This window comes from Myxocyprinus asiaticus, chromosome 26 (genome assembly GCF_019703515.2).
Source record: "Myxocyprinus asiaticus isolate MX2 ecotype Aquarium Trade chromosome 26, UBuf_Myxa_2, whole genome shotgun sequence".
NCBI classification, from domain to species: Eukaryota; Metazoa; Chordata; class Actinopteri; order Cypriniformes; family Catostomidae; genus Myxocyprinus; species Myxocyprinus asiaticus.
The window spans coordinates 10290115-10316130 of NC_059369.1; the positions used below are offsets into that span (position 1 = coordinate 10290115).

Consider the following 26016-nt stretch of genomic DNA (forward strand, 5'->3'; position numbering starts at 1 on the left):
CAGATTATAGGGGTCTTTTTTTCTCAAGAGGGAAATCTGAGAAGGAGATTTAGGCAATTCAGTCTGAACTCACTGCTATCTAACTGAAAAATTAAATAGATCCCAAGTGATTTCTCTTTCCTAAAGGATTCCTCCCAGGCTGAACCTTCAAGTTTCTTTTTATAAAACATTCTGGAGTTCCTTGGCAGCAAACTATTTGTAAAGACTACTAAAAAGAGGTTAGATGTAGGAAAATGAAATCAAATCTATTGTTACTGCTATCCACAAAAGTGTTTCACTTCTCTATAAGAATGTTTAAGACTGTGTGAGGCTGTGTGTATTTGTATTTTGGAATATTCTCACATCTTTGTGGTTAGGATTTAAGAGTATTACTCTTTAAATTGAAATGAAGCTGCATATCAATGGAAGTGTTTGCTGTTTAAAGCTTTTAACAAGAAGCCCTTATTTACAGACCACAAGGCCATGAGATTGCTGGGCATACTGTAAGGTTGCTTGATTACTCAATGAACTAATGTGTATTATTGAATCCTTTGCGTTAAACTAAACCGTAAGGGTTAAAACTGCCCAATTTTTCAGCAGCCTTATTTTAGAAAGTGTTTTTCAAATTGAGTTCTCTCTATATGGATTTCTAAAAATCCTAATTCTAAGTCTTGAACCAGACCAACCAGCTTTGAAATGAATCACAAACATAGTTGAAGCAAAAGTATATAAAAAAGACTAAGGTGCGCCACATATCGCACACATTTGCACTATTCTACGCCATTTTGTAAGTAGTGCGAGTAGTATGTTAACACTGAAAATGCAACAAAAAGATGTGTATTATGAGTACTTGGATGATGCAGTGAAAATTCGCCACTCATTATTTTCATCTACAAATGAGTTTTGCGGCAAACTCTTCATTGTTGCAAAAGGTTTGCTGAGGGTTCACCACTACCGGTGAAGAGCTGCAAACTTCTGGAAAACATTTGCGGCAAATTGCAAGCTCATTTGCATGTGAAAATAATGAGTGGCAAATTTGCGGCAAGTTTGTCAGAACTTTCGATTTTTTTTAAGGGATTGTGGAATGCTGGACACTTCATGCACTCAGCGCTTCCATGCGTAACAGAAGAGGCGCACAAAACAACTGTAAATAATGGAGAATGTAGCAACTAGCGAATCTTCAGTGAAGACAGCACCTTACAAATGTGAGTTGAATGCTTTACCATCACCCCACACTGTGTAAATCCATACGTTGTTTGAGATACAAGTGTTGAACTGATGTTGGCTAATGCGCTAAAGCTAGCAGCAACTCATTGCAAGCATTTGAAATGTAATTTTTGTCAGCTGTTAAACAAATGCTTCCATGTAGTAAAAAGTTAAGTGTTCCATTGGGATGATACTTCACTTTGAAAATGCATACACTACATGGCTGAGTGCATAGTGTATATTGTAAGTGCACAGTGCGTCTTTTGGGACACGGCTGTGTTATTGCTATGATATGTGTAAAAATAAATAAAACCACAGCAACATGATTACTAGTACAATTCCAACAAAACACGGAAATACCAACATAGCATAGAAAAACAAAAATAGAATAGCAATAAAGCTAAGGATATACTTTACAATACTGCATTTGAAGTTCCTGAGGTTATTAGTTATTGATACTATGCAAATTATGGATAGTGTGCCTGATCTAAAAGCTTACCAGTCGTCTTCTCTCCTCTTCCATGGTGTCCAGTAGCTGGGCAAACTCTTTAAAGGACTGAGCTGAAGGAGAAAAATACAGTTATTAATCCATTTGCATTTGCTGGTTAACGTTCAAACCTATAATAATTTGATTCATGTAGATCGATAGAAATGCTGTTAGCACTGATTTATTGCCATGGCTACTTATTTGAATGATGATGAACAATGGTTTTATTAATTTAAATCAATATGTCACAGTTAAGAAAGACCCTCCACTTCTGGTCACCTAAAATTTATGAAGAAAGAGCTATGTTAATAATGTGTCCATAGTAAGTTGGGCATGTAAATGTTTTTAGGTGCTGCAGACAGATTTCAGGTGCTGGGGCTAACTAATTTGCTTTCAGTGTGAGATAGTTTCAACCAAGTCCCTTTCAAGGCAAGTCAGTCCACTCAGCTGCAATCTTTGAAACACTCTCGGGCAGGCTGAGCAGCTATTTATTATGTAAACAAGTGGCACTAAAGTTCAGCTCCTATTTACTTGAATGGGGAAAGACAGAAATTTCCAAAACAGTTGGTCAAGATTACGATAAAAAAAAAAAAAACATATTTCAAATCAGCAGTAAAATCTGACAACCCTGGTGTCATAAATTGTGCTTCTTTAGCTCATATCATGACCCCCCCCCCATTCTTGAGTTGACTGACAGGCGATGTCTGTATCTAAAAGTCTGTATCTGTATCTATCTTTTATCTGAAAGGCGGGACTTTCTTTTCAACATCAGTTGGCCGTTCCAATTTCTCCCATTCATTTTAATAGCAGTAGTCCCTCTGTGCTAAACTGTCTCTGGTTTTGGCCCAGTAATTATTATTAATAATAATAATAATAATAATAATAATAATAAGTTTATTTTATATAGCGCCTTTCTATAGACTCAAGGTCACTTTACAAGTAACAAGCAAATAAAAAAATTACAAAATGATAGAACTGTCCCTTGCCTATGGAAGACTGATCCCGCCATGTAATAAAAAAATAAAATAGGTAGACTAATTCTGACATTTTATCTCACAATTATGACTTTCTCGTGATTGAGAGATATAAAGTCGCATTTGCAAGAAGTAAATTCGCAATTGCGAGATATAAAGTTTATATCACGTAATTGCAACATTATTTTTGCATTTGCAGTGGCATTTCTCATCGTGTCACGTTCTCTCGATGTGACAATCTTACAAATATATTATTAGCACAGTTAAGTTAAAGAGTATATAACCATACTATATGGGCATAACATTTTTTACTTAAAATAGTTAACGTTTGTTGCAGTAAGAGAATAAGCCAGCAAATACTCGGATGCGCTTTCATTGACCGTCGTATGTAAGGGACCGTCAGAAAATTCCACCCACTATATATATATATATATATATATATATATATATATATATATATATATATATATATATATATATATTGTATGTATAAAAATGAATTTTTGTGTGTGTGCTGGGGCCAGTGAAAATTGGAGAAAAATAAAATCTTTATCTGAAATATTTTGAAAATTTAACACTGTATATTGTGCGACTTATTCAATTTTGGCGACCAATCGAGAATGATTAAACACATAATATGCAGTTGTCCATTTGTTGCTCTTCATTTTGTTGCAGCAGCATTAAAAAATTCAGTTTTTTCCCCAATCAAAACACACATCACATCGTAATTTTGACTTCAGAGCTCTTAAGCAGCAACTTTCCAGAAGCAATGATTATATTTACTAGATGAATGCCACCAGAATGTCATAATTATCATTAGGAAACCAGACTTTCCAAATTTCTCTAAACTAACCAATCTATAAGAAATTTTCTTTTCATTTTCCACATATAAATGAAAGGATAACTGCAGTAAGCGAGATTTATTTCCCCCCAGAATAAACAATGCCCCATAAATGACGTCTTGCCGACGACTGTATCTATGCAACCGCTGCATTGAAGGAACGTTCAATCCTAGGTTGGCGTGACCTGTTAACCCTTTAACTTTTAGAGTTGAGTGTATGGAGGAAAAAGCTTTAATTAAAACTTGCATAGTCCATTTTCCATGGTAACCATGCATTGAATGAAGATATGGTAAACCTTTTCATTTCACTTGACTGTACTGTGGATATTCATGTACATGCAAATTAGGACTAATGTTATTTGTTCACACACTTGGTTATGTGTCATTTAACAGATATTTTTAATTCAAAGCAGCTTATAGTACACTAATTGCAGGCTCAGTCTCTCTGGTGTAACCTTTAGTTTAAGTGCTTTGCTCAATGTGGACTGTGGAAATTAATGAAATTTCCAGTTAAAAAAGTTACAGTGAAGCACTTACAATGGAAGTGAATAGGGTACATTTTTGGAGGGTTTAAATAAGGCTGAAGTGTGAAGAGTATTATTTTATAAAAGCATTTACATTAATTCTTCTGTTAAAATCAGTGTATTATTTGAGTTATAAAGTTTAAATCTGCATTTTTACAGTGGTTTTAGGGTATGCACAGATATGTCGTCAGGGCGGATATGGCTGTGTAACTTTACACAGAAAAGGTTAGTAAACTATTTTATCATACTAAAATCATGTTAACATGCATATTGTATTGAACCCGGAACATTCCTTTAATTGTTATGGCTGTGTTTGAATTCCAAGGCCATTGAGTGTAGAATCTCACAGATACATGCACACCTTTCAATAAATAACACCCAAAAACAGCCTGGTCAACATCCAAACAGCACAACCTAACCAGACCTTGGCACTACCCTCCATCTCTCACTATAACACAACGGCAGCTTGTGAAAGCTCAGAACAGTGCTCCCGTACCACTGGCGCCTTGATAGCTTCAGAATTGAAAGATTTAGACAGTTGGATGGACTGTACCTCGACTTGGGCTTGGACGCTTGGTCAAGTTCAGCTTTCCAACTCTGTAAACATTATTGTCAAGCCATCAGTCCAGATCGGCAGTTCAAGTACGCTTCCTGGGTTTTAGCAGCCACGGACAGCTGAACGAGAGCCGCCGTCTCCGAAAATGCTCCAAAAACACCCATTAGCACCAGAAATGGACAGAGCAGACTGAGAGAAAGACTATTTAGGTACATTTGTGTATGCATTTATTAGAAGACAGTTAAGGAGAGAGTGAGAAATTGAATGAGTATTAAAGTTGCAGGAATATTCCCCCCCCCCCCCCCAAAAAAAATGATAACTGTGTCATTTTTTTAAAGGGTGAATAAATACAGACAGAATTTTTTGTTTTGGGTGGACTATCCCTTTAAGAGGAAGGTAACAGTACATGAGAGAGAGAGAGAGAGAGAGAGAGAAAGAGAGAGATTTGATGTTGAAGATAAGGGTGGAAGCTGTGGATAGATGCTTCTGTTATGAACGAGATACTTAAGGCAGGATATAGCAGTTAAGAGGGGTTTGAGCATACGTATCATTCACAGGTTAATGGGGCAAATGACAGCTCTGATGAGTCATTATCTTAAATGGGCTTTTGGCTTGGGGCAGGAAGACATCTGATGTACATTTGAGAAGAGCTGATGAGAGAGGCAGGCATGGAATCACCCTCTCATTTAGAAACCTCTAATGCATTCATCATAAATCAAAACCAGTCACACACCGTTGAGGAGCTATAACAAGAAATCATGCATTTATGTGATTCAGCATTAATTCAGTACAATTCGAAAATTAGAAAGCCTTTAGTTTGCTTTCCAATAGAAACATAGGACGTCATTGGCCAAGAGCTTCAAGATACAACACCTTGATTGCAGGGGTGTCAAACTCAATTTAGGTTGATTCAGGGCTGAATTGGACAAACAAGTCCCATATGGGAATACATTTAATTCACAAGACCTTTAGACCTTTAGATTACATGTAGGCCTGTATTTGTCATTAGGGAATATTAATTAAACACCAATACTGACAAGAAGAAAACCACACACTGATTTTGGCAGGATAACTGTTAGCTTTATAGGTATAGTTTAGTACAAGTTAAGCTCAATTGACAAAATTTGTGGCATAAAGCTGATTACCACAAAAATTAAGGTTAAAAATCGAGGTTACAGTGAGGCGCTTACAATGGAAGTGAATGGGTTAAACATTTTTGAAGGGTTTAAATGCAGAAATGTGAAGCTTATAATTTTATAGTTTAACTTACATTAATTCTTCTGTTAAAACTTGTGTATTATTTGAACAGTAAAATTGTTCAACCTCGTGTGACCCCACGTCCTCCTGTGAGGACATTGTGCTGTAACAAAACAACATGGCACCAATTTCAGTGAAGCTTGTCTTTGGAAGAAATGGCAACAAAACAAAATCTGACAAAAGAAAACCTTATGAAGTTTTTACATTGATGTCAAAAGAGTGACATCTCTAGTTTCATCTGGTATGATATTTCGAATATTTTAGTGATTTATCATGAAACAGCACACTGTTAAACATGATGACCACCTGCGAGGACAATGAGCCTTACTTACCTTAAAAATCATATATACACTGTGTGTTATCACCATTGAGAATCAATGGCCTCATTTACACCTTGCATTAACATGCATTTCATATCCGGATATTATCTGAATATTCTGTGGCTGGATTGCATTTACACCTTGCAGTCAAATGCATTTCCAGTGATAGAGATCCGATCAAAGTTACCCGCGCAAAATGTAAAATGCTACTTACATATTACATCAGTGGCTGTGGTAAAATGAACATTCTCCGTCTTTTAGCAAATTTTAAAAACACTGATGAATAATTCAAACGCTTTCTATCACTTTAACAGTCAAGGTTTTTCCCTCATTGAACATTTTTCTCCGGCCAAGGAAGCAAATTTAATGATATGCATCTCGCATTCGGCACTGCAGGAGTGAAGCCTGGTTTTCATGTGTGATGTGTACGATTACAAAACAGGAGAGAGACGCGAGCAAGTGGGGATTTGAGGAGAGAGACAAGATATTCCAAGTGTAATTCATGGGATTTTGTTCATTGTTCAGATGAAAATATTGCTAGATGGCAGTGTCCATTGTGATGGCTGAATTAACAAGAAAAAGGCAAGAACACACAACACAGCGTTTTAACAACGGATGACTGTAGCGGAACCTCATCACATAATTAACTGCTTACGTAGTTGAATCCAGATAACGGAAACGCATTTGCATTTACGCCTTTTTTTGAATATGGTCAGAATCCGTTCCTGACCACCTCCGAATATGGTTTCAGTGATCCGATCATGATCCAATCACAATGCATCTTGGGTGCATTTACACCTGTCATTTAATGTGGTCACGTGCAATCCCATAGCAATCCGATCACCGAAAAATGCATGTTAATGTAAGGTGTAAATGGGGCCAATGAGTGCATCCAAAAGCTTTCGGAGGCTGTATACAACTTTCCTGAGACCAATACAGTCAGACAGCACACTGGAGGTTAAGTAATTCGCTTATTAGGGAGCATCCTATAGCTTTCCTATGAAACCAAGTGCATTCACTCCTAACATCTGACCAAAAGTTCAGTTTCAGGCTGCAGATGATGTTTGCACCACTCAACATGGTTGGCAGACATGAGGCAATGGTAATCAGTACTTAGATTCAGAATTTATAGTGCTAAATTTTATTTTAACATGGTTGGCAGTGATTTGACGATGCTGGCCATTACATGGATCAGAATTAATTTAGTTAATTTCTAATGTTGATAAAATGCTTCAGCACTGGCTATCACTTGTTTGTTTGACAATGGAAAGAGAGAACATTGAGATTCTCTTGTCCAAAGTAGAAAAAACTTTGTAACATAAAGTGAAATCAAGTCAAATCATTTTTATTTGTATAGTTTTTTAATTGTGCTTTTCCCAATACACATTGTTCCAAGGTAGCTTTACAGAAAATCAGCTGTAATATCTGTATGGTCTTAAAACATGAATAACCGACAGTCCTGGAAACATAATAAACAATTTGATAAAACGCTGACTTTCTATAGCTTGGTACTATTTAAAATTCCACAATTTAGTCATGCTGTCCCCATATGAGGATATATATATTTTGAAAAATTATTATTATTATTATTATTTTGAATGTTTATTAGGTGCTACTAGTTACAAATCATAAAGGAAGTGAAAAATGCACACAACAGTCACGTTTGGGTCTCAGGAGGTTTAATAGCAGTTTTTGCTGTGGTTTTAGGGTTTACGTCATCATGGCAACAAAGTTGTAAAATTGGATTTATCTTTATACATAAAAGATTAGTAAGCGAATTTATCAAACTAAAATCATGTTAACAGGCATTTTTTTTACATATTGTGGCTATACAACAATAAGTGAGTATAAGTAAGTTAGTATTTTAACATTTACGGATTGTCCTCATTTACTTGCATTGTAAGTCCCTCACTTTAACCCAGCTTTTTCTAAATTAATTTTTTCGGCAATCAACTTTATGCAGCAAATGTTTTAAACTGAGCTTAATTTACAATATATACTGTATAATACTTATTCTTTCCACAAATCATCCAGCATGCCGGATTTGACTGCTCAGGAGTGCCCTGTACTCAAAGCAAAAAAGAATGAGAGAAACAGCGTAGAGGCAGAGGCCCAAAGAGAAATAGAGAACATAGAGAAAGATAGAAAAGTTACAATTAATATTTCTATAGCTCCATCAGTCTTGCTGTGGGATTGATTTCAGGATAAGTGGTGTGGGCTGTGAATGTCACAGCAGGAAGTCAAGGAATGAAATCGATAGGAGGTCAGATGACCTTGTCTGTATGCCCAGGCAATGAGTGCTGAAGTGTCGCAGGCTGGTTGGAGCTTCAAAGTAGATTGCAGCTCAGCTACCTGTACATCAAGATTCTGGTCCACAGCACACAAGGGGTCCGGTCAAGTCACTCCAAGAGCACACTTTCATCGATGACCAGATTGATTCCACTAGACAATTACATTTTTCTTCAGCGAGAGTAATCGTACTCCTTTAGGGAAGGGACACAACAGCAATACCAGATACTTTGTGAACTTTCCATTGAGAGTGATGGATGAGAACTTATTTTTACTGCTCAACTGATAAGGGTTTTTCAATGGTCGATGTCAAAGTCAACGGCGTTATCTAGAGAAGTGTGTCTGATGGTCGATATAATACTGCTATTTACATGATTGATATTGATTTTATTTTATGATAGCTAAGAGGTGCATGAAATAGCACAGAACTTTTTTTTAATAAACAAACAGTTATTTGACACAATATTCTGAAAATTCTGTCAAAACTACTGTATATGAAAATGAAAAATGGCCATTATCAATTGACAAGGCTGTTGATTTTGAAATGAACACAAGTGAATGCAAGCACTTCTGTTCATCAAATGATTATTCAGTCTGGTTGACATACTACTCTATCAATGGACTTTATTCACATCTTTAATTTTTGACTGGAATGACAACAAATCTGTGAGGGATAGACTTACAGTCTCTTCAATGGGTTGTACAGTTGTTTATAGTAATTTGGATCATTCTGCTAACGAAACACTGAACTAAAAACATCTTCTAAAAAGATAATAAATTGTGGAAAATAAGATATAATCTAGGAGCTTTATACAGTGCATGAAATTGAAGAGACTGTCAGTCAATCCCTCACATCCTTGTTTCTGAGAGTTCCGGTACCCCAGAATCGGCCACACGTTCTGTGACAAGCATGATTCAGAGGTTGCATTTATTCCCTCTAACATTACATTTTGACTCCACTGTTAAGTTTAGGTTTGGTGTTTGGGTTGGGGGGTACAGTTTATAAAACATGCATTCCTGTATTACATCCTGTACAGCTGAAAACAACTCGCTTCACAACTCGGTTTTGGCGCCCCTCCGTGGACATTATACCTGGAAATTGGAGCTCACACATGCCCATACACCCAACAACACTTACTGATTTGGCCACTGGGGGCAATGTTTCACATTTCGGTAAGTGCAGACCGATTCCAGCAAAAGAAAAGTCAATCTACTGTTTTTGTTTTCACTGTGACATCAGCCTGCCACTTAAACCGGACAAGACCGTCTGACCAACATGTAAAACAACCAACCACCGATGATTTATTTTTTAATTTTTTTTAATTTTTTTTTTAGGGGCTGGTTCATTTGAAACCGTTAATAGCACTATAATAGACCAGAAAAATAAATAAAAATCTATTTAAATAATGGAATATAAAAAACACCAGAAACATTTGTGGAAATGTGTATAGACTTTGTTGTCAGGATTTCTGTCCATCTAAAGGTAATACAGTATCAAGTATCAATTATTTCACAGACTTAACAAAAAACAAAAAAAATTAACAAAAACAAAGAAGAATATACAGTTCTGCCCATGGATATCTAGTTAACTTACAATCACAGTAAGTGCCTCAAATGAAACTTTCAAATATTTGATGCCAATAACTTGACAAATTCTAGCAAATCCAGTAATCAGATTATAAAGTGGTGGGCGGTCACTGCAGAGCTCTTTTGATGTGCTTCGCTGCAATTCTCTAATTGGTGGATCTTTTCTCTTCAGGATCACGGATAGTGTTATTCACCAGAAATTCTGCTATTAATTAGGATTTATTTAAAAAATCAAGTTGAACTGACACAGACTAATGGCTTTGACAGAAGTATATTCCATTGATTAACAACTTCGGAGCTCATGGTAGGTCAGTCTTTAAAGGTTTATAAGTTATTGATAAAAATAAATTTGACTATGATGAAATTAAAGGGATTTTTACTTCTGGGACCAGACTGTTGCACTTTATATATATCAGATGGTCAATTAATGGATTGTGTGCATGCCGGGGGACAGACTACCTCATCACTAGTTCCCAAGTGTGGATGGACAGAGCAGATCATGAAAAAAATCAAAGGTAATTGAATTCTGGATCCATGTAAAACAGGTGCCATTAACATGCAGTGGCAGGTTTAATCACATTCAGTTGTTGATGGAATGTATATGAAAATCATTCCGCAACATTACATGTGTAAATCAACAGTCGTAGCCTTGGGTATTTCCTTCCTAACAACATTGTCTGAATTACAAACCCTGCACAATGGTTAAAACTCTCCATTAGCTAAACAGCCATAAATATGCCTTTGTATTGCTTCTGCCCAAAACATTCCCAATGTGGCTGACTCAACCATCATCACTTTTAACCAGACTAATGAAAAAATAAATAAAAAAAATAAAGGTAAACAGCACAAATTCATCACATTCCTGTTTGGCAACCAGACCACAATAGGAATGGGCCAAATTGGACAAGATGCTTCATTGAGAGCTGGCACAAACGTCAATACATTTAAAGGAAAAGTTAACCCAAAAATGAAACATTCTGTTATTATTTACTCACTCTCATGTCATTCCAAACTAGTATGCTGTTAATTTGTTTTCATGAAACATAATATGATAAATCTTTGAAGAATCTGTACACAGCACTTGCCATACAACCATAATTACTATTCACATCTGTTAAGCTCCAAAAATGACAAAAACTAAGGTGGTCCATTTAACAAGTTAATTCAGTGCTATTGATTATATGAAAATAAAAAAGAAAAGTGCAATTCTTCATGCCCCCTGACTGGAAGTAAATTCCACAATAAGAAATCTTCCTACCCAATGGAGCAATTCAAGCTTAAAGTAATACCATTATTTTTTGAGAACCACAGTCAGCAGCAGGGGGCAGTCAGCGCAACTCCAGCTGTAAAGGCAACACAGAGCTGTTCAGACATCAAACAGGGGTCTTGAGATGTGTTTTTTTTAAAGTTTCAACATATATTTAACTTGACACAGCATCCTCAAGGCACTGCCTTTATGGTTAGACATGCTGGAAACCAGTGAAATGTGACGCAAACACAGTGGGTGGCTTCAAAAGTGTTTGTCTGATGCATATGTACACAGACCAACAAAAACAGCGCAAACGGAATGCAAGAACAAGTCCTGTGAAATTGGCCCAACTCTACCTTGATGATGAAATTAAACATGATATGGAACTAAAATAAACAATATATTGACTTCTAAAGCCACTTTTTGTTTTGTCTCATCCAGCCTGATCTCATGAAAATTACGACTTTGGCAACATTTTTCTAAATGAAATTACAATTTTCCTTATACAGTTGTTATTGTGATATTTCTGAGATGAAATGTCCACTGTGTGGCACTAAAAAAGACTTTTTTTGCTGTTCTCCAAAACAGATGAGATTTTAATGTTAATGCTCTTTCAAATTTTAAATCAACAAAACCGACCTCCACACCCTAAATCTGAAACCTAATCAATAGTGTCATAAAAGCAAATATGAGGTGAAAAAATTTAATTGCTGAACAAACCACTGTATTTTGTAGTGCTTCTAGGACATTTCTGACTCACGTGTCGACTTGCATTCTCCACTGGACTCGTACCCCGATCCATGCTTTTTCCAATCATTTGCCGAGAAAACAAGGGAAAGTATTGGGCTAAATGACAGGCTACTTTTGTGCAAAAAAAGAGTAGAGAAAGACAGGAAGCCAACTGTTGGATACAGATGGTCTGAGTGTCAGGCCAACACACAGTGCACAGCGGAGGAGAGAAAGATAATAAACAAAGTAATGACACATAAGGAGAGGGAGAGAGAGAGAGAGAGGGGGGTATCGAGAGAAATCAGGAGATGAATGAGTGCATAAAAAGATGGAACAGAATGAGTGATCAACCCATCAGGGCGTATGAACTCTCGGCACATCTGCTCGGTCCCCACTGAGGGTGAGCCCTCTGCATTTTCCTTAATCTCTGACACAAATCACAATTAGTTACTCTGATCTCTTAAAGGGCTGAGCAGGGACCTTTTTGACTGGAATGTAAGCAAATCAATACAATTCATTATTCATGCCGTGCAGACAATCGCACCAAGACCTGCCTTCAGCTTGTTAAACCAAATTCAATGGGATATCAGGATATCGGAATGCTCAATGCTTATTTTGATACTGGGATACATTTACTAATCAAAACATCTCTCTGTCACTACCTGCGTGTTGAAGACTTCAAAAAGTTTGCGATCAATATATAAAAGGAAGAGGGGTAGGGAGAGAACGAAAGAAAGAGACTAACAACTCTATTCACGGGGAAACTGTTTCTCAGAGCGTTAGGAGAACTTTCTATTAATTGATTTAAGATTGGTAAAGCAGATCAGCTCTTAATGGGTTTAAAGGAAAACTATATTGCTCAGGTCACTTTTATAGCTCAGGACACTTAATGGAGTTATGCAACACTGAAGTACCCAATTTGACCCAATAAGATGTTTCAATAAAAATTCCATTGGAGGAAAAAAAGTGTTGTTGATATGCAGAAAGAGTATAGGTAAAAACTGAGCTGTTGATTTAACCTGTTAATTTAGTGTGATCAATTATACAGTATATATAAAAAAAATATTAAAAAAACATAATTATGCCTTCTGACCCATTCGTAAGTTTTGTAAAAAAGTATGCATTTTCCTACCATCAGAGCAATTTAAGCTTCAAGAATATGTAACTTTGTGTTTTTAAAGGCTGTATCAGCAGGGGGCAGTCAGCAACTCAACAAACCTCACAAGAAATGCAGCCACAGAATAAGAGCCGGTCTAAAAGGATGCATTCTTGACAGCTGGACAAAGCACAAAATATACAGGGATCTTGATATGCAATTTTCAAAGTTTTAACTTCACACAGTGCCCTTAAACACAGTGTTTATGATGCTGAATATCAGTTAGATGCTCCAAAAGCATCAGTCTGACACACATGTAAATAGTACATAGAATTTAATTAAACATTTGAAATGATTAAAAGCCCTAGTACAAATAGACAGACTAGCTGAGATCATTTGTTTGTGGAAGAATATGGTGAGAAATGTTTGAGATCATATTGAAAACTCAGACTTTTGCTTGCAGACTTGGGTATCTTGTCAAATCTGAGCAAAGTTTGAGTCTTTTTCGAGATATTGTCCAAAATTCCAAAGAAGGCATATGAGAGTGTACTCAACTCAAGATGGCGCCGAGTATGGCTGCTGCATTGCGAGCTCTGACACAACACTGCAGTGTTTTGTTTGTTTTGTTCACAATTCTATGTTTTTTTTTTTTTTTTGTCTTGGATGTTGTCTGCCTTATTGTCTACGACAGACAAACACTTTTGGACATTGGTTCTGCAATAGCACACCAAAAACCGGACTTTAAATTCCTCAATGCCGACCCGCTGTTTACAAATACGCCAGCGGAGCCCTTTGTCTGGGCAGCCCGGCCGCAGAAACGCAGAAGGAAAAGGGGAAACGGAGCCGGGGTTCTCATCAGAGTAAGACGTTGTGCTAATAGACCCCCACTACCCAGTATTATACTAGCAAATGTTCAGTCTCTGGACAACAAGCTCTGCGAGCTGAGAGCACGGAGCTCTTTCCAATGAGAGACGAGGGACTGCTGCATTATCTGCCTTACGGAAACTTGGATGTCTGCAGAGATTCCAGACTCAGCCATCGAACCCGCGGGGTTCTCCGTGCACCGAGCGGACAGACCTCTCAGGTAAAAGCAGAGGTGGTGGTGTACGTTTTATGGTCAACAAATCCTGGTTGTGATCAGAGGAACATACAATCTATCAAGTCTTTCTGCTCTCCTGATCTGGAATTTCTCATGCTTCTGTGTCGACTATTCTGGCTACCGAGGGAATTCACAGTGGTCATTATCACTGCTGTGTACATCCCCCCACAAGCTGACACAGACCGGGCACTCAAGGAACTGTATGGGATTATAAGCAAGCAGGAAACCACGCACCCTGAGGCCACATTCATTGTGACTGGGGACTTTAACAAAGCCAATCTCAAATCAATCACACCAAAATACCACCAACACATCAGTTTCGGACCGGGTTTTGGACCATTGCTACTCTCCCTTCCGGGATGGCTACAAATCCCTCCCCCGCCCACCATTTGGCAAATCAGACCACTCTTCCATTCTGCTTCTGCCTGCATACAGGCAGAAACTGAAACAGGAAGCACCCACCCTCAGAACGATCCAGTGCTGGTCGGACCAAACAGACTCTACACTACAAGACTGTTTTGATCACGCCGACTGGGAGATGTTCAGGTCCGCCTCTGATGATGACATCGAGGTGTACGCTGATAGCGTAACGTGTTTCATCAGAAAGTGCTTAGAGGATGTTGTTCCAACCAAAACAATACGGATCTACCCCAACCAGAAGCCATGGATAAACAGCAATGTTCGCGCTGCACTTGATGCACGGACCTCCGTTTTTAATTCTGGGAATGCAGAGGAGCATAACAAGCCAGTTATGCACTCCGCAAAACTATCAGAGCAACCAAATGCCAGTACAGAGACAAGATTGAAGGACAGTTTAACACCACCAACTCTAGAAGCATGTGGCAAGGAACTAATATCATCATGGACTTTAAAGGGAATAAAAACTCTGCCTTGAACACCGCTGCCTCTCTCCCGGATGAGCTAAATACTTTTTATGCTCATTTCGAGGGAAGTAACACCGCCCTCGCGGAGAGAGCTCTCGTGGCCGAAGCTACAGAGGTTAGTTCACTCTCCGTCTCTGTAGCGGATGTATCCTGATCCTTCCAACGAGTGAATATCCGTAAAGCCACGGGTCCAGATGGCATTCCGGGCCACATCATCAGAACGTGCGTGAACCAACTGGCTGGTGTTTTTACAGACATTTTCAACCTTTCGCTCTCCTTGTCTGTGGTCCCCAAATGCTTTAAAACGTCCACCATTGTGCCTGTACCAAAGCAATCCAAAATCACTTGCTTAAATGACTGGCGTCCTGTTGCTCTGAACCCCATCATCAGCAAATGCTTTCAGAAACTAATCAGAGATTACATCTGCTCTGTGCTACCTGCCTCACTGAACCCATTACAGTTTGCATACCACAACAACCGCCCCACTGATGATGCCATTGCATCTGCACTACACACTGCTCTCTCCCACCTGGAAAAAAGGAACACATATGTGAGAATGCTGTTTGTAGACTACAGCTCAGCATTCAACACCATAGTGCCCTCCAAGCTTTATGTGAAACTCCGGGATCTGGGCTTAAACAGCCCGCTGTGCAGCTGTATCCTGGACTTCCTGTCAAGCAGATGCTAGGTGGTTAGAATGGGCAGCAACATCTCCTCATCACTGACCCTCAACACTGGAGCCCCGCAGGGCTGTGTTCTCAGCCCACTCCTGTATTCCCTGTACACACATTACTGTGTGGCAACACATAGCTCCAATGCCATCATTAAGTTGCTGATGATACGACGGTGGTAGGTCTGATCACTGTCAATGATGAAACGGCCTACAGAGAGGAGGTGCTCACTCTGACACGCTGGTGTCAGGAGCACAACCTCTCCCTCAACATCAGCAAGACAAAGGAGCTTGTGGTGGACTTCAGGAGAAAAGACAGAGAACACAGTCCCATCACCATCAATGGAGCACCAGTGGAGAGAGTCAGCAGCTTCAAGTTCCTCGGTGTCCACATCACTGAGGGACTCACATGGTCCGTCCACACTGAAGAAGGCTCATCAGCGTCTCTTCTTCCTGAGACAGCTGAGGAAGTTTGGAATGAACCACCACATCCTCACACGGTTCTACACCAGCACTGTAGAGAGCATCCTGACTGGCTGCATCACTGCCTGGTATGGCAATAGCACCGCCCACAACTGCAAAGCCCAGCAAAGGGTGGTGCGAACTGCCAGACACATCATCGGAGGTGAGCTTCCCTCCCTCCAGGACATATATACCAGGCGGTGTGTGAAAAAAGCTCAGAGGATCATCAGAGACTCCAGCCACCCGAGCCATGGGCTGCTCTCACTGCTACCATCAGGCAGGCGGTATCGCAGCATCAGGACCCGCACCAGCTGACTTCATGACAGATTCTTCCCCCAAGCAATCAGACTTCTGAACTCTTGATCTCTCATGAACAATATACATCAGCACTGCACTTTATTAATCTTATTATCTCACACTGGACTGTCTTAAATTATTTTCTCTCTTAACAACACACTGGCAACTGACTATCAACCGACAGCCTGAATGTCAATACAGTACAATACTGTATATTTTATATATACTATATATACTATTTTTTACTGTATAATGTGTATTCTATATTGTGTGTATTGTATACTGTACAATATTCTATATTGTGTGTATTGTATACTGTATATTGTATATTATTATTTGTATATTGTGTTGTGTGTAATTATGTGTATATTAGATATGTAAATTGTGATGTGTAAATCTGTTTATTGTAATTGGTATATGTCTCATCTGTGTCTCATCACTGCCACGACTGCTATGTTGCTCGGAACTGCACCCAAGACTTTCACCCACTATTGCATTTGTGTATATGGTTGTGTGACAATAAAAGTGAAGTGAAGTGAGATTACCAGGGCCTCTTTCTCAGGTGAAAAATCTGAGAGGCAGGAGATTTAAGCAAAAGTCTCAATTTGCTCTCCTTTTAATCTAATTACTTTCTATGAGAAACAATTGCAAGATTTAGATTTTTTCTTTCCTACAGGTGAAGCCAGGAACCAGAGGATATATCCTGATTAGGATGACAAATTCTATTGGTCTGGGACAGGAAAACTGCAGTGTGCTGGAGCATTAGGTCAATTTTCCATTAAAATAATCTAAGACTGGTTTGCATATCATCTCATAAACGGTTTAGAGGAAAATTGCATTGCTTAGAGGCTGTTCTTTCACACCGAAAGTGACTTAAAGGAGCTCTCAGATATGTGTTATATAGTTAATTGCAGATGTTTCTGCAGAAAATTAGAAAAAAATAAAATAAAAAAATACACAAATGAGACAATGTTTATCATACAGTAAGAGTGTAGAATAGTGCTATACAATTAAGGATGTTAGCATAGCACCTTTGAAGAATTAAATGAGAAATGTTTGAGTTTATATTGAAATCTCTGACTTAGAACATAGTTTGAGACATTAAACTTTAAACTTCAGACTTTGACTAATTTGGTTATAGGTCGCACTCTCTCTCTCTGATTATGTACTCCTGTTTTCTGTTGCGTTTCAGAAACATGAAACAGAAAATTATACTAAGTGGAACGGAAAAGTGCTACCTACTCTCAGCACAACACAATACCTCTTCGAATTCAAACTCAGTTGCACTGTCAGAATATTTTAATTTAGCCCTGTATAAATTAGGTGTTAAGCTTTACAGATTTATTATTAATATCATATATATATATATATTACACCAATCAGCCACAACATTAAAACCACCTGCCTAATATTGTGCAACTCGTGCCGCCAAAACAGCGCCAGCCCGCATCTCAGAACAGCATTCTGAGATTATATTCTTCTCACCACAATTGTACAGAGCAGTTATCTGAGTTACCATAGACTTTGTAGTTCTAACCAGTCTGGCCAATCTCTGTCGACCTCTCTCATCAACAAGGCATTTCCATCCACAGAACTGTCCCTCACTGGATTTTTTTTTTTGTTTTTGGCACCATTCGGAGTAAATTCTAGAGACTGTTGTGCGTGAAAATCCCAGGAGATCAACAGTTACAGAAATACTCAAACCAGCCCATCTGTCACAAACAATCATCCATGCGATTATCTAATCAGCCAATTGTGTGGCTGCAGTGCATAAAATCATGAAGATACGGGTCAGGAGCTTCAGTTAATATTCACATCAACCAACAGAATGGGGAAAAATGTGATCTCAGTGATTTGGACTGTGGCATGATTGTTGGTGCCAGATGGGCTGGTATATATATATATATATATATATATATATATATATATATATATATATATACTGCTTATATCTATTACTATTTTTATTAGTTTATTAGTCTAATTTTTCATTTTATAGGCCCAACCCCATGACCTTGTTGTTACTTGTGCCATGCTTTACAAGGGGAGATAATACATGTATCAACCAGTGGTGTAGCCCAGAATATCAGAGATTATTCTTTGACATAAAATATATATTACTAAAATAATTTTAAAAAAATGCATAAATTCTGATTTCTGAAAGTGTGAAAGAACTTTTTGAATGTGCCACATCTATGTTGTTAAGAAAAATTTGGTAAAAAAACAAAAAAGCAAAATTGGGCAAAAACTTGGCCCATTCATTTTTATTGAGGCCCATCCAAAAGTAATTTTCTGGCTACACCCTTGGTATCAACAATACTGAATCAGGGGGGCCTGGGTAGCTCAGCGAGTATTGATGCTGACTACCACCCCTGGAGTCGCGAGTTAGAATCCAGGGTGTGCTGAGTGACTCCAGCCAGGTTTCCTTTAGCAACCAAATTGGCCTGGTTGCTAGGGAGGGTAGAGTCACATGGGGCAACGTCCTCGTGGTTGCGATTAAGTGGTTCTCGCTCTCAATGGGGCGCATGGTAAATTGTGTGGATTGCGGAGAGTAGCATGAACCTCTGCGGTGTCATGCACAATGAGCCACGTGATAAGATGCGTGGATTGAATGTCTCAGAAGCGGAGGCAACTGAGACTTGTCCTCCGCCACCTGGATTGAGGTGAGTAGCTGCGCCACCACGAGGACCTACTAAGAAGTGGGAATTGGGCATTCCAAATTGGGAGAAAAGGGGATAAAAAAAAGAAAGAAAAAAAAAACAATACTGAATCAGGATTCACATAAGAGGCCTGCATGGCCATCAAATCGAAACCAGATCCAGAAATGAGACCCTGTGAACCCACTGGATCTAACTAACTTAACCAGTACTGTCAAATTTTAAAACCGAACCAACATAAACCTGAAATTGAACCCACAATTGTATTTCCTCTCTGATAGACATATGGATTTTCTCAGGTTCTGTCTCTGAATTTTGTTAAAATTTCAATATTTATTATAATTTGTTTTCCAAACTAAAGTTAGACCCAGATTCTCAGGACCCGTCTGGCTTGCGTTGGATACCAGACATCTAACTAAAATATAAAGGCAACTTCAAACTTACCGATATTTACTTCATCATCTGTCTCTGCATCTCCAATGCACTCAAATTGGAACTCCTGCAAAGACTGTGAGAACTTCTGAACGGCTGCCGAGAGGCCTGAAAAAGAGAGAGAAATAGAGGGAAAGAATAAGATGACATTTTGAAACACCATCATGAATGTGGTGCAGAAACTCTTATCAGTGAACAATTGTCTTTGTATTTATTTGAAAATAATATTTTATCTTTTAATCAGTCAGGCTTTAGGAAAAAACACAGTATCACTACAACTGCTATGAAGGTTGTGAATGACATCATCGAGGCCCTTGATAAAGGACATCATTGCGCATCACTTTTTATCGATTTATCTAAAGCCTTCGATACTGTCGATCATGAAATATTGAAATTTAGACTTAAAAATATAGGACTATCCGATAACACTATATCTTGGTTCGCAAGCTATTTAAATGACAGAACACAATGGGTGTGAATGAAAGGTCAGTCATCTTCACCATTAAAGATCACCAAGGGTGTTCCTCAGGAGTCTGTTCTGGGGCCACTACTTTTTACTATTTATATTAATTGCCTTGATTTTGATATTATAAACTGTAGTTTTCATTTCTATGCTGATGACACTGTTATTTATTGTTGCCCTCCCTCTATACATCAAGCTGTGTGTCAGCTCCAGTCTGCATTTGATGTTGTGCAACAAAGGTTTTATAGCTTAAAACTTGTTTTAAATGCTGATAAAACTAAAGCCATGTTTTTCTCAAACTCAAAGAAATCAACAAAAAGCTTTACCTTGAGTTTTGACCCTGACTGATTTACATGAGACTTAAAAGATAATGATACATCAAGTATAAAACCAAGATATTTATATTCAGATACAGAATCTATCGTAGTACTCTGCAAAGTGTGAAGAGATGCTAGATTTGTTGTTGAGGTTTTGTCTTCAGAAATAAGTCTTGCTTTTCATTTGATGCAAAAAAGAAACTAGTCTCAGCTACTTTACTGCCTGTGCTTGATTATGGAGATGTTTTGTATAAATCTGCACCATCCTCTCTTTTACGTTCATTAGACACTATTTATCATGGTGCACTTAGATTTATAACAAATTGTAACTTTACTACTCATCATTGTGAGTTGTATAATAGGGTCACTTGGCACTCATTGTCCACACGTAGACTAAAGCATTGGTATCTGTTCATTTATAAATCAATTTTGGGCTTATTGCCATCATATCTCTGTTATCTTACCCAACAGAAAATTGCTGTGAAGTATTCCTTATATTCTCAGAATTTCTATACCCTTTTGGTTCCATTTGTTCGAACAGAATTAGGGAAACAAGCTTTTTGGTATGCTGGCCCCTGTGACTGGAACACTCTACAAAATTATTTAAAGATAAAAAGGCTGGTGTCAATGTGTACTTTTAAATATCTTATTCAAGAATTTGAGAAACGTATCAATTTGCAAATGTTTTTACATTTATTTGTATTTTTTTATTTTTTTGAGAATGTATTTTTTTTTTTGTATTTGTATCGTTATGTTATTTAAGACTGTGAACATCTGCGGCTGCCTGTCTTGGCCAGGACTCTTCTGTAAAAGAGATTCTTAATCTCAGTGAGTTTTATTTCCTGGTTAAAATAAAGGACAAATAAATAAAAGAAATGTACTGCAAGTGTTTCGGTTGAGATAAGAAGACACAATAGGCCTGTTTTTCCTGCAATACTAAAGAAAATGCTACGACTTGCCCCGGCACACAGAAATCCTACAAATTAACGTCTTCCTCGCTTTTACACAACCATCATGGTGCAAAGGGGGAAAAAAATCAAGTTATATTTATAAGAGACTTTCAAAGACTTCATAACTGGTGGGTTGAGACCAAAAAATGGGTTGCAGGTCTATTCTGACAGAGTCATAGACACAAATAATAACAAATGCAAAAAGCTATTTTTTTTGTTGTTGTTGACATCAAAGTTCGTGCATCCAGTCTAAACCTTAGTGGTGCGACAGGTTCTCATCCTTGAAAACCAAGAGCAAAACAAATTTTCTAAACTATTTTGTGCCGACAACAATGTGTTTTGTGTGGAGAATTACTGGCTGCCAAGAGCAGAAAAAAATAAAATTATCTACACATTTAAATATGTTAATGTTAATGATTGTTTATAATTTTGCATATCGTTGACCTATGCAGTTATACCAGGTTTGGAACTTCATAGTTGTAAACTATCGCTTTAAATCAAACCCAAACAGAACTGCCTAAGTCAAGGTGCATCATCTATTCAAAACTGAACTTTGGGAATCTGCATAAAAAGGCAAATACATAACCCTCCTTCCCTGCTGAGAGTAAATGAGTTCTCATTTGTAGTGTTAAACATCCATCTCAGTCATCATGGGCGACAAGAACTTGGGAAGGAAATGCTACACAACTCTATCAAAAACAGTAATGAGACAGCAGAGAAAAGCCATTTCATCATCCTCTAAAGAGGTGATAGACTCGACTGCTTTACCAAAGACCAAAAAAGCCCTCACAAACTCTCAAACAAAGCAAACCCCAAAAAGATGTTTTCTTAATCTTCTATTTGGCAGAACGCTAGGTTTGGGAAAATGGAAAATGACTCTTTCAAGCTTCAAAGCACAAGATTTGTCAAACGGAGGAATACTACAAACGTTGCACTTTTGACTGTTGAGTAAATTCCGCATTGACATCTGTCGAGAAAGGCCATGAGTGAGCATTGTAATGCTCATTAGTTAGACCAGAGCTAATATGCCGGCTGACATAGGTCTTGGAGTGATCTGCTTCAAGTGAGGCTTGTAATTCCACAAAGATCGACAGGCAATTGCCGTACAACACATAGCATTGTGGCTGCTTTGCTTTTAAGTGTAGTGCCAGTCCAATTTGAGGCATTATGGTTCACTGAGGTGAAATCCGTCCTTAATGTTGACAACGCTGAAAGAAATATGTTGAAAAGCTGGGAGGATCAAGAAAATTAACAGAAGGTTTTCTTTGGGGCAATATTTCATCTCCATTTGCACCTAATGACTTCTCCATTAGTATGCAAGGTATACGTATGTCAGAATAGTTTTCTTTGTATTTCCCCCTTTTTGTATCAAATAACAATTTGGTTTCAATTTGGACCCACTTAAGACCAAACAGGAAGGTTAACAACAGTTCACAGAAATTTCTGTAGCTTCTGTGTCATTGAATGGCACTTACCAATTATAAGTTCTGATAATGTACCATTTCAGGTCATTCAACGAACGATAAGGAGGATCTAGAGGCCACGAAAATCACACTTGTAGCGACCACTGGAACATTCCACTAACAGGGTTAATTTCCAATGGTTAGAGTTACAGTTACAGATTATGTATAGAGAAATTAGACATGATTCCTAATTTAAGAAAATAGTACAGCAAAGGGCAACAGGATGTGATCCCCCCCCCCCCCCCCACACACTACATAAAAATAAAACAGCACATCAGGTTATAATGTTATAGGCCATTCAAGTTCTGGATGTGTAATTTTAAAGCTAAAGGTTGTAATTTCTGCAGCAATTGTGTCACCAAAAAATACTGTAAAACATTTTTTTGTTTTCAAACAGGTCCAGACTGAGCACAGTACAAATTCAGCCATAGTAGGTTGAAAGTTTTGTTGCAGATATCGGTTTGTGCTTACCGAATTTCTAATCAGTGCCCCCAGTGGCCAAAGCTAGAAGTGTTTTTGAAAGGGCACATGTGAGCTCCATTCTCCAGGTGAAATTTCCACAGAGTGGTGCCAAAAGCGAGCTGTATTTTTAGTTGTAAATGATGTAATAAAGTCAACACCTAAACCTAACCATCAGTGGTATAAATATGTCATTTTAAAGTGAAAATGCAACTTCCAAATCGCACTCACCATTGTTCATGTAAATGCGACTATTCCTGGTTCCCACAGGACCAGAACCCTTATCTCGGAGGAAGTGCTAGAGGGAAATGTGATCACGCTTGAATTGATGCAAAAATGTCTAACAGGAGATGCCGCTTGTCCGTAATTTAACTGAATTGGGTACATTTCAGCATATATATCAGCAACAACATGTCAAGAATTTTTGTGAATATTTTTGCCTTCTCTTCTCTTTTTTAAATTTTTTTTTTTATTTTTATTTTCTCCCCAATTTGGAATGCCCAATTCCCAATGCGCTCTAAGTCCTCGTGGTGGCGTAGTGACTCACCTCAATCCAGGTGGCGGAGGATGAATCTCAGTTGCCTCCACGTCTGAGACCATCAATCCACGCATCTTATCACGTGGCTTGTTGATTGCGTTACCGCGGAGACCTAGCACATGTGGAGGCTTCACGCTATTCTCCACGGGATCCATGCACAACTCACCATGCGCCCCACCAAGAGCGAGAACCACATTATAGCGACCACGAGGAGGTTAACCCAACGTTACTCTACCCTCCCTAGCAACCGGGCCAATTGGTTGCTTAGGAAGCCTGGCTGGAGTCACTCAGCACACCATGGATTCGAACTTGCGACTCCAGGTGTGGTAGTTAGCATCAATACTTTCTGAGCTACCCAGGCCCCCTTTTGCCTTCTCTTTGACATTTAGAATTAAGCTGGTACCTTTAAGATTTCTATATGTAAATGGATTCTGTGACGATTAGCTAACCTCTTTGCATTTGAAATGAGAAACAATGCCTCTGGCAGGGATATGTAAATGTGGGTTGTTTATGTTAAAGTGCTTATGTTTGAGACATAAATACATGAATACTTTTGTAGCTTATTATTATTATTATTATTATTATTATTTATTTTTTTGTGGCTTAGTTTCCATAAATGGTTTTATTTTATTTTTTAAAAAAGCAAGCAAAATCCTGCTTTCTGTGATCTGACACATTTGTTTTATTTTTTTATTTATTTATTTTTTTAAATATGGGGACTATGAAAAAGAAGACAAGAAAAGAGACTTTTGGGGTGAAAAACAGTACTTTTTTGTATTAGTTCATCCAAAAATGAAAATTCTGTAATCATTTACTCACCTCTAATGTAGCTCCAAACTCGTATGACTTACATTCTTCCATTAAACTCAAAAGGTACATTTTTATTTTTATTTGCCATATAATGCAAGTGAATAGAACTCAGGTCTGTCAAACTCAAAGAGGGGCAAAAATAAAAAAAATGCTTTCTGCTTTCATTCAGTTTCCTGTAAATTAAACTGTAATGCAAAGATGGAAATAAATGCATTGGTTCATGCCATCTGACATCATGATATTTGGTCACAAGATGCAATGAGAACCAATGAGGTTTTGATGCTATATATGTAGCCACCATATTTGATTTATTAATGATCCAAATTTGAGAGTGAATAATGACAATATTCCAAGTTATCTGTAGTCATTTGATAGCTTCATGTGAGCGATGGACTGAAATATAAGTCATTCATTCACTTTAATTTGTATGGAAGAGAGCAGCTTGGACATTCTACTGTTTAAAACTCCTTTTGTGTTCAGACAGGTTTTAAAAGACACGAGGGTGGGTAAATTATGGGTTTCATTTTTGGGTTGTACCATTAACGTACTTACTAAAGGCAAAGTGAGTTTAACTAACCCATTTATACTATCTTCCTTTTTCATAATATGGTCTTGTTTCCTATTCAGAGATAAGGCCAATTCCACTCCAGGCTTTTCAACTGAGAATAACTTACCGGGAAACACAGAAATTTACTCAATAACAGGTTCCATCTGTGGCCTTATGTGTCTCCCATAGCACTGAGGGCCTATAACAAGGTTATGCGCTGATGTATTGAGTGAGCGTGTATATCATCTCATGGCATGCACCAGCTCAGAGATTCCAGGTTGCTGGTCAATAATTTGTTTGAGTTGTCAGTTTGCTCAGTTGAGCTGAATGAGCCCCATCAATAATTCAGGAGCCTTCACCTCTCATACCGCTGAAGTGCTGAGCCACAGCTACATCACTAGCTTCTAACAGGCCTGGTTTCTAACAGATCAGAGGTTGAGTAAAAAAGGATACTGGTGTCTTGTGGGGAGGAACGAGGGGATGCCTACTGTCATCCAATCAGCTTTTAGATGCTGAGCATAAAGCGTATTCTCAGCCTTAGTACCTGTCAGAGCAGTGGAAACACAAGGAAAGCACACCGCATCTGGCAAAAACTGGCAAAACATCTACTATACCAATATGAAATATCTGCCATGAATCTAAATTGTCTGTAACTAGTGGCTTGGAAAGCTTCAGTTTCATTGTCGTTTCTCCAACGCTGATAGGTTGCACACCAGCCATTGAGGTCATCTCAGTGAAGGTTTTGCTTACTGTTCCTTCCTGTCTCTCTTAGCTCTCCAAACTGTCTATCTCCGTCTACAGGTAATGGGTCACAGCGCTGCTGTCCATTTCCACTGAACACCCATGTCACTTTGCTGCACGTCACAATGCATGG

General features: G+C 38.2%; 1 protein-coding gene across 8 annotated transcripts in view; it reads right to left on the reverse strand.

Annotated features, from left to right (window-relative positions):
* LOC127416746 (rho GTPase-activating protein 42-like) overlaps positions 1 to 26016 on the reverse strand; it is a 176959-nt gene that overhangs the window by 124240 nt on the left and 26703 nt on the right. For all 8 annotated transcript variants that reach the window (XM_051656270.1, XM_051656272.1, XM_051656268.1 and 5 more), the window contains exons 2-3: positions 19608 to 19703; positions 1685 to 1746 (exon numbers count right to left, since the gene is read on the reverse strand). In XM_051656270.1, coding sequence (XP_051512230.1) covers positions 1685 to 1746; positions 19608 to 19703 — 158 coding nt within the window. The remainder of the gene's footprint in view (positions 1 to 1684; positions 1747 to 19607; positions 19704 to 26016) is intronic.